At 39.8% G+C, this 10,522-nt stretch overlaps 1 protein-coding gene across 1 annotated transcript; it reads right to left on the bottom strand.

The window, feature by feature from the left end:
• Positions 1 to 9,719: 9,719 nt before the first annotated feature.
• On the bottom strand, positions 9,720 to 10,187 carry LOC131866281 (secreted RxLR effector protein 78-like). Its single transcript, XM_059215443.1, has one exon. It carries the CDS (start codon positions 10,185 to 10,187, stop codon positions 9,720 to 9,722), a length of 468 nt encoding a protein of 155 aa, XP_059071426.1.
• Positions 10,188 to 10,522: the final 335 nt, after the last annotated feature.

Raw genomic sequence — 10,522 nt, 5'->3', positions numbered from 1 at the left:
TGCTCGTGCTTTGTATTTCTTCTTGTTTGAATAAATTTTAACCCCTCTTTTTATTAAAGAATATTAATATTAAAAGATATTCTTATCAAAAGAAAATAATAAAAAAAGATAAAAAAAATTCTTTTATGTTTTTAGTTATTAGACCGAAGGTGTTCCCTATGTGAGCTTTACAAGTTCAATTGGGCAATCGATGGTTGACATCATCTTAGAGGTGTGCAAGACGTTTGAAACGTTTACATCTGTTAGATGGAAAAACAAAAAAATCCCATTGACTATGCTTTTGACAGGATACTTTCTATAAATTAATTTATCTAATTATAAAAAAAAAATGTTTTATTTTATTTTATCATATGTAAAATGTATTTTATTCAATTAGTTTGCACTAATCAAAAGTGATTATTATTTTTTCTTCCAAAAAAACCTTGGTTTTTGTAAAGTTAAAATTTATATTTTTTAATTTAAGATATTGAAAAAATCATTTATCTACACTATGATTGGTTTAAAAATCTTGGTGTTATAGGAGCAAATTTTTAGGGATGATAGATTTTTTAGGTTTTTTTTTGGATTTCTTTGTATTTTAAAAACTGAAATGTCCATGTTAAATAGTTTTTTTTATTTTTTATCATTTTATAATATTGTAAAAAAAAAAAAATTTCTAAATAAACATATAAATTTAAATAATTATTTTTATCTCAAAATATAGATAATAAAACCAATTATAAGGATTTCATTTAGTTTAAATGAGATTAAATGAATAATTAAATACAAATATTTCTATTAAAAAAATAAGCCTAATTATTATATGTATTCTTTATAATTATATTTTATATATTTTTTGAAATCATTCTATTTTTTTTACTTTTTTAAAATTATAAATTTTTTAATCATTTTAATATATACAAAATAACTTAATAACTTTTTTGTCATAAATTTAAATATTTTTCATTTAGTTATTTAAAAAATGTCTATTTTCACATTTATAATTATTAATAGTTTTTTTTTTTCTTTTTCTTTTTTCAATAAAGGGGTAAAAACTTAATTGAAGAATAGAATCAAGAATTACAAAAGAGAACCAAAATCTCAAAGCCCCATGAGGGAACCACAAGCCCAATCCAACAGAGAACCAGAGTCTCAAGGCCCCAAGGGGGAACCATAAGCCCAACCCAAGATCAACCGGCTTCATAACTATCCATATCCTTAGCAAATATCTTATGTAGGTCCTGACAGTAATCCGAGGAGAGTTGCTCCCAACCTTCAACTTTCCAATCATCATCATGTTCTGAGGCCCACTTAGCCAAACAATCAACTGCTCTATTCCATTTGCGAGGAATGTGGATGAAAGACACCTTCTCCATCATAGAACTAATTTGAAGAATCTAGTGAATGATCTGTGCCAACTGCCAATGAACCCCACTCACCTTCTGCTTAATCAACAAGTTAAAAATAATTTGCAAATTTGATTTGTAGATAACCTTCCGCCACCCCAACTCTAAGGCCCACTCCAGGTAACAGAAAATTGCTAATCCCTCCATAAAGTTATTAGACTGCTGCCCTTTATGCACCAAGAAGAAGAAAACCACCTCCCCCCTACTATCCCAGCAGGGCCCAAATTACCCCTAGAGGAGCCATCAGTGTTAATCTTGATGGACTCATCCTGAGGGGGCATCCACCTTCTCATCCTTTGAACCTTCTGTTGAAATGTGGCGACTAATCAACAAAGTATTATACACTCAGCATGTATCCTCATCGGGGTCCAGGGTCGGACCGGGACCCGAGCAGGGGTTTGAGGGTGACAGCCCCCAAGAAAAGCAGGGGTTCCAGGGCGGGAGCCCCCGAGAAAAAAAAATTGCCATTTTTTTTGTTGATGAAATTCGACTTTGTTTGTTGCCCTAAAAATGCATGTTAGAAGCGGCTGGGATGCTTAAGGCATTGTGATGTTGATGTACTATTTTTGCTAGATAATAAGAAAGATTGGACGGTTGTGTATGGTGGACGTAACCCATTTTGGGTGAACCACATTAAATCTCTATGTTATTTGTGTCCTATTTTATTTCTTTATCTTTTGTATTTAAATCTGCATTTAATTGTTAGTTCATATTTGCTTCGGATCTGCTTGAAACCCTAACACCTTCTTCATAGCACATCTACCTCTCCTAACACACATCGAGGCAGGTGACATCTCCTGCAAACCCAACCTACTCACAATATCAGCCTCTCCTCTATCCAGAGGAAAATTCACCGCACATTGAGCTTCCACCGTCTCCCAAATCATATCAATGATTCTATTCCACACTTGTTGAAATAACAATCTGACCTCCCTAAAGATCCTCCTATTCCTCTCTTGCCAGATCTGCCATAGTATGAAAATGGGCCCAATATGCCAGACAATTTGGAGAAAAGAGGACAAGATAGGAGGCCTGCCCAACCTGCTCCAAAACTCCACCAAAGAATCCACATGAACACAAGGATGCTTCCACACCCCCCACTAGTAATGCCAAATTAGCAACAAGAAATGGTATCTAAAGAACAGGTGTGAGAAATCCTCCTCCCCATTACCACACAAAACACAGATGGAAGGCCCCAGGAATCCCTGCTTACGAATTTTGTCCCAAGTTAGACATCTATTCCAAGCCAAAGTCCAAGTGAAACTGTTACACTTCGGCCAAGAAGAATTATTCCACACATGCTTCCACCAAAGAACCTCCCTCCCCTCCAATCTTCAGGACAATGGCTCCTGGTAGCCACTAGCCATAATGAAAACACCCTTAGGATTCGGGAACCAAGCAAGTTTATCCCTACCCTTAATTGAGATACAGTGTCTACTTGCCAAAATGCCATACAACTCAGCACACTTCATCCATATTAGCAATCGACCATTCATTAGGATTCTTCCACCACTCCAACTCCAAACCCCCACACCTATAAACAACCTTAAAGTCGCTCACCCTAGACCACCCTGCCTCCAGGAACCTCTGGCAAAGATTCCCAAGGTTGGGAAACTGATCAAGGATGGGGGGATACCCATCCCAAGAGTTAAACCAGAAAAGCACCTCTTCCCCCTTCTTACATATCCAAAAAATTCCTTCCTTTATAAGAGAAGCCCCTTTCTTGAGAGTACTCCAAATCAAAGAACCTTTTCCCTCAAGCGGATATCTTGGGATTTCCTCCTTCAGGATCCTCTGCATGTATTTGCAGGCCAAAATCCTAGCCTAGCCTCAATCCTGTTCAACACACCACCTCTAGTACAATTTATCCACCAAAGCCTCTCCAAATAAAACAGACTGCCTTACACTGAGTCCACCCGATTGCTTCGGGCTACACACCAAGTCCCAATTGACAAGACACCATTTGTAGGAGGACAGGTTTCCTACAAATAAGAATTGCCTTGCCAGAGAATCCAATCTCTTCAGGAACTACTTAGGGGCCACTTGGAGCATACACCGATAAATCGCAAGAGCCTAAACCATCAACTGGATCAGTTTAACCCTCCCAACAAAGGATAGCCATTTGCGTGTCCAATGTTCAACCTTCATGCAAAATTTGTCCAAGATACCTTGCCACGAATCCCTGGGAGGGTTACCAATAGAGATAGGAATACCCAGGTGAGTCAAGCGAAGAGAACTGACCTGAAATCTCAGGATATAAGCATTCCTCCTCTGAATATTTCCAAGTATGTTGAAAAAGAGAATGGAAGATTTATCCTCATTGATCAATTGGCCCGAAGTGACAAGATAAACATCCAAAACTTTGTGCAAATTCGAAGCTTCTGTAATCCGAGCTAGTCCCATTAGGGCCGTGTCATCAACAAACTACAAATGGGATTGAGGATGCGGGTCATTTCCCCATTTCCAACCTTGAATAATACCCAAACCCACATTATGCTTAATTAGCCTCCCCAGACCCTCAACCAGAAGAATGAATAAGTACGAGGAGAGGGGGTCCCCCTGGCGAAGACCTCTAGAAGCACAAAACAACTTTGTATGATCTCCATTGATTAGCACAAAGAAGGAGGTAGATGTAACACAACTCATTACCCATTGAATCCATTCATCAACAAAGCCAAAGGCCCTAAGGATCTTCTGGAGAAAGGACCAACAGACTCTATCATAAGCCTTAGCCATATCCAGCTTAATAAACATAGCTTTTTCCTTGGAAGCCACCATAGAATGAATGGCCTCAGTAGAAATGACCACACCATCCAGGATTTGGCAACCTTCGACAAACCCACTTTGCCCCTTTGAGATGACATCCCCAAGCCAGTTCTTCAACCTCTCCACTATCAACTTAGAAAATATCTTATAGATCACATTACAATGAGAGATAGGGTGAAATTGGCCTAATCGGTTAGCCCCATTACACTTGGGGATTAGTGCAATGAAAGTCGCATGCAAAGCACGAAGCATTTGCTTATTCCTTTGAGACTCTTGGACCACCTCCAATAAGTCCAATTTGATAATATCCCATAAATCTTGAAAGAACTCAACTGGGAACCCATCTAAACTAGGGGCTTTTCCTTTCCTCATGAGAAAATAATCCTCTCAAGTTCTTCCAGCAAAATAGGACCCATAAGCTACTCATTCATCTCCCTAGTAACTAGAGAAGGAATACAAGCAAGAACCTGATTCTCCTCTTCCGATTCCCCCTAAGTATCCTCACTAAAGAGGGACCAAAAATACTATAAAGCCTCCCTAGAGATCTCCTACAAGGATAAACACTGCTCACCTCTATCATTGACTAGAACAGGAATAAAATTGCCATGTCTTCTTGCTTTCACTGAATTGAAGAAGAATGCAATATTCTTGTCCCTCACTTGAAGCCAATCGATACAAGCTCTCTGTTTCCAATAGATTTCCTCCCTAAGCTCCCATTCCTCTAAATCCTTGACAACCCTATCCTCCTCCCTAAGCAAGGCTTCAGACAAACCATGTTCTCTTATTTCCCTGGTAATGTCATTCAACACTATTTGAGCAAATTTCTTAGCATGAAAAATATTCCCGAAATACTAGCAGTTCCACTATTTAAGTTGAACCTTAACAAATTGCAACTACTTGGAAAAATTGTACATAGCAGTGCCAAAGGCTGGCCTCCCTTTCCTCCACCACCCTGCAACATGATCCTGCAAAGAAGGATCCTGCAACCACATAAGCTAAAATTTGAATGAAGGAGTGTGAGCGACCCAAGCAGAAGAATACACCAACTTTACTAGCCAATGGTATGACCCTCTCCAGTCAAGAATCTCCGAACATGTGAACCACCCTCCACCCACCCAAAAACTGGAAACCAGAAAGTGGTCCAACCTCTCCGCAATCCAATACTCCCCTACCCTCTTGTTATTCCAAGTTAACATGCCATTACCAGGCTTAATGTCAATAAGATGCAATGAAGATATACTATCCCAAAGAAGGAAAGAAGAAGGTTCCAAATGCATAACACCACCCTTCTTCTCACACAACTCTAAAATGGCATTGAAATCTCCCGCCATAATCCAGGGATGAAAAGGGAATAGCCCTCACATAAAAGAAATGTGAGACCATAAATTCTACTTACCCTAAAGATCAGTGGGGGCATAAATGTTAGTAAACAAGATATATTCCCCAGTCTCAAGACTAGAGGCAACCCTGGAAAAAGAAGATCTGGAAGCAATCCACCAAATAGGACAAATCCTCAAGGGGTCCCAAAGGCAGGCCACCCCTCTAGAGGAGCCAGCTGCCTCAATACACTGACACTCGCCTTGACTTCCACAACTTCGGCACCACACCCATCATATTTTCCATAGAAAGTTTAGTATCCTGCAAGAATAGGACATCGAGTGAATGACTCCTAATCAATTCCTGAACAACTTTTTGTCTAGGGCCACTGTTCAAGCCCCTCACATTCCATGATAGCACGATCATTTCAGAGGATTGGAAAAGTGAAAATCCAGAGTCTTTACTGACCCTGAATCAACCAAATTCTCCCCCATCAATTTGATCTTATCCAAATCCTTCTTTCTGCCAACCTTCAAATTCTTCTTCAAAGCACCTTTCTTAATATCTTTCTAAGGAAGACCTAGGTGTACGAAGGTCTTATTACTTTTGACCCCAGCAGGTTCCAATTTATGAGCTACAGAAGAACCCTCCCCCCCAGCCAAATTAACTTCCACACCAGAAGTGGGTCCCAATTGGACCACTACTGGTTGATCCATCTCCATTTGTTGGCTTCCAACCACTTGCAAAGCCTAGGTAGAGTCCCCAATCATGCTTTTTGGAACCACCCCTAATGCACCTTGATCTAGAGGGATTAACCCCGGATTCACTTCCTATTGGCTAAGGTCATCCAAGGCTTCGAATATGTTAAAGGTATCCTCCTCCTGTCTCTCCTGCAAGGACCTCTTTTATCCTTGATTCTTGTTCTTTGTCTTAACTGAGACAAAACCATCAACACCCACTACCTTGTCAGACATAGGAGCTTTTCCTTTATCAACCCCTTCTAGGTTATGGGTCGGCTACTGGGGTTGGCGCACCACCAATTTATATCTAGGGGAATTGCGCTGTAAATGACCATACTCATGAAACAGACGACACAGAAATGGTAAAATCTCATAATCCAATTGTTGAACCCAAGAATAAGAGCTTGCACACATATCTATAGCATCTGGCAAAGGTTTACTAAGATCAATTTCAACACAAATACAAGAAAAAATCATTACCTTTCTCCCCAGGGTTTGTGTTGAGGATCCCACTGGCTTCCCAAGTAGTGAGGCAAGCATTCGCAGCACATCCTCTCGGCAACATTCCACTGGAAAACATGATAAACGAACCCACACTCGAACCCTATTCGGGAGATCCTCCGAAGGGTTAAACCCTGCATGCCAAGGTTTAATAAAAAGCCCCACTTGGTTGTAAAAATATGAGCCTCCTTCAAAAACCCTATTGCGATCCTCCATGCAGTTGAAAGTAACCATGAAGTAGTTGTTTGCCAGCAACATAATCTCCATTTCCCCTTCCGGTGCCCAAGTTCTATGCGCCCAGTTTTCCAAAAATTGCAAAGAAACCCTCATTCCCAAAAACTTGCAATATAGCGAGTGTTTTGAAAAGTATTCAACATCTTCAGCTATCATCTCCGGAGGAATAACCAACCTCAACCTCTAACTGCATCTCTCCAGACAACCATTAATCTTCATAATCTGAGAGCCACCAGCACTACTAGATCCTGAATCTGAAGAAAAAATATTATTATTAAAAGCCTTCATACTTTTGGATAGGGATTTTGAACCCACCACATCACGAAAATCTATGGCAGGAGGTGCCTTCGAGGCCTCTCCACCAATACTCAACATTGGACCTCACATAAATAAAAAAACCACACCCCAAAAGGGGAAAGCAAGAAAACATGACACCCAAGACCCCACCCCTCTCAAGCTCCATCGAAAGGCAGAGCCAACTGCAACCCGCTACCCCACTGGCAAACCATGGGCCCATAGAGAATCCTAAACCCCAACCACACGCAGCACAACCCCCCTCCCACAGACCACCGCTCAACCCCTAGCACCCGCAACTCCTCCCCTCCCTACACAAGCCTCACTACCCTCCCCCTGATGCACCAGTAGGAAATGACCACCCACGAGCTAGGGCATCAGTGCCTAGCTCGACATCCTACATTCTCCCTCACCCACGACACCATTCCTTTCATGTTCTCTATAATTATTAATAATTATTCTATTAAAACTATTTTTTTCTATTGCATATAAGGAGTAAAATCGGTACAAAAAAACTGCCATATCCAGAGTTCAACTAACTACTGTTGAATGTACATATGGATCACAGATCCAGAAAACTATATAGGATTATACACAAACTTTACACAAAAATATGCATATATCTGCAGAAAGTACTATCGAAGCTAGATCATAGGAGATGTAATGAAGTATCAAAGCTGGATCAAGACTGTTCATGTTGTTGAAAGGCCTCCATCCAGGTCGTCCACCCCATCGGGCCTTCCATCCACACGGCCTACTTACCCTCAAGGAGTTGGGTAAGCATCTGGATGCGATCCTTCACCGGGTCTCTGATTTTTCTAATCTCTACTCCCAAGCTCTCCATTGCTATGTCAACAGCTTATTTTTCTCCTGCGGCTTGCCTCCACTTATATCCATTCTCCATCTCATGTAGGTACAACTTGGCACTTTAGTCTTTAATGAATCTAAGGAATTTGTGTTTCTCAATGCTCATAGTCACAAATACCTGTAGAAAAATTCGATGAAGGGTGAGTCCACAAAATGACTCGGTAAGGGCCCTATCTATACCTTGGTACTTATCTTCATTTTTAATTTTCCATATATACCATTAATTTTTAGTGGAAAGAATATACCAAAATAAGTTAGTATCCTTTTTCAATCCCTTAATATATCTAGTGAGAACATCTAGAACAAAAATCAGCTTAGGAATAGAAATACCAAATAATAGCCAAATTTCTCTAGCAATATTACATTCAAATAAAATGTGCTTAACAGACTCAGGTACCCTACACACTTTTCATATATCACTATTATTATAATCTTTTCTGAATGGCAGCCTCTTAATTATCATCAACCATCTAAAGCATTTTTTCTTGGGTGTGATAGGACTACTCCATAGTCGTGAAAATATATTTTGCCACTGTTTCACTGAGAATTCTGCAAACCACACATTGTTAGCATACATTATAATAGATTCATCATATGTTAGGGTATTGTAAACAATAATAGCTTTGATATTAGACACATAAATAATATTTCTCCACATGAGATCAGTACACCTTTCATTAATAATCTTGCATTTCTTGGGCAACTGCAGGTCTGAACAAGCATGTTTCATCATGTTATAGGTTCTCTTCTGGGAATTTTGCAGATCAAATCTATCTCTAAGGGATTCCCAGCTAATAAGCCTATCATTCTCAATAATGTCTTTAAAGTAGTGAATGTCTTTAATGACTCATGCTTTAGCAGAACACCCTTGCGTAGCGTAAGAGGTTTAGATGAATGGAGAAGGTTCCACCAGATAGACCTTTCCCCATGGATGTGGTCATTATTGGTGGCCCTATTATTTGTGATGAAAGGTCTAATAGTTTCCCAGGCTTTCTAAATAGACTTAAAGACACTCAAACCTTGCACTGAGACTGCAAAACCTCCAACCACTAGGTCACAAAAAGGAAGAGATTTCCATGATGGAGCCTTCTTCGGAACAGCTCTCAGGATGTTGTTTCTTACCAAAATTTTCCATGGTTCATTGCCATCAAAATCTTGAAAGATCCACTTTGCAGCAAGGGCAACCCCTTGTATTCTCAAGTCTTTTAACCCAAGCCATCCCAGATTCTTCTCTACTTTGCACCACCCCTACTTAACAGAGTGTATCTTTTTATTTCCTTTCCTGTCAGACCATAGGAAGTTCCTAACAACTTTTTGTATTTCTAGGATTTGATAGTTGGAGAACATCCACACTGAGGAGTAGTAAATATTGTATGAGGATAGAATTTTTTGACACACTTGCACTCTTCCAACAAGCGAAAGATACCTATTATTCCATTTATTGAGCTTCTTGTCAATTTTGCCTCTAACCCAAAGCCACATCTCCTTGAGAGAACGGGAGATGGTAAAGGGTATTCCCAAATACCTGACAATCTTATTAGGCCCCCCATTGGATTCCAAATTGTTGTAGCCAATCTGGTGGCCCCTCCTTCCACCTAAGAAGGGTAGATTTAGCCTAAGAAATTTTGGCCCCTAAGATCTCACCTAAGAACTTAATTTCGCACTCCAAGGCTTCCATATTTTGCTTGGTGAGTTCTATAAAAAGTGCAGTGTCATCAATAAATTGTGTATTAATCAGTTCAGACCCATCAGGAAGTTTAACACCTCCCACTTTAGGGGATATGGTGTAATCTCTTAAGATATAATATAGGGTATCATAAGCTATAACAAAAAGAGTAGGGGCAAGAGGGCAACCGTGTCTAATAGACCTACCGAGCTTCATAATCTGTGAGAGGGAACCATTAATCTCTATCTGAGCAGGTGCATCTTTAAGGAGAATCTTCACCCATTTGCAAAATTCCACAGGAAATCCAAAGGCTTCTAGCATCATTAAGATAAACTCCCATTCAACCCTATCATAGGCCTTCTCAAAATCCAAAAGAAACATGGCCACATTCTGCTCTGATACATTTGCCCAATCCATCACGTCCCAGTTGGTGATTAGGTTTTCCAATATGTATCTTCCTTTTATGAACCCTATTTGAGTGCGACATATGAATTTGGGTGGCACATTTTCTAGTCTGAGTACCAAATCCTTGGCCAAAATTTTATAGGACACATTGAGTAGAGTAATGGGTCTCCAATTTCTAATAAGTGACTTGTCCCCTTCTTTGGGTAATAACTTAATAGTGCCTTTATTGATAAGTTCTCCTAATGATCCCCTCTCATAAGCCTTTGAGTATAGTTCATGAAGGTCTTGGAAAATCCACTCCTCATTAGCTTTATAAAATTAGACAGGCAGTCCATCCGGACCCGAAG

Source organism: Cryptomeria japonica, chromosome 2, assembly GCF_030272615.1.
Source record: "Cryptomeria japonica chromosome 2, Sugi_1.0, whole genome shotgun sequence".
Taxonomy (NCBI): Eukaryota; Viridiplantae; Streptophyta; class Pinopsida; order Cupressales; family Cupressaceae; genus Cryptomeria; species Cryptomeria japonica.
Note: the sequence above shows the minus strand (reverse complement) of the source record. Positions and strands in the feature narration are given on the sequence as shown.

Excerpts from the sequence above, each read along its gene's own strand:
- LOC131866281 (XM_059215443.1), bottom strand. The coding sequence starts at position 10,187 with ATGGATTGGGCAAATGTATCAGAGCAGAATGTGGCCATGTTTCTTTTG.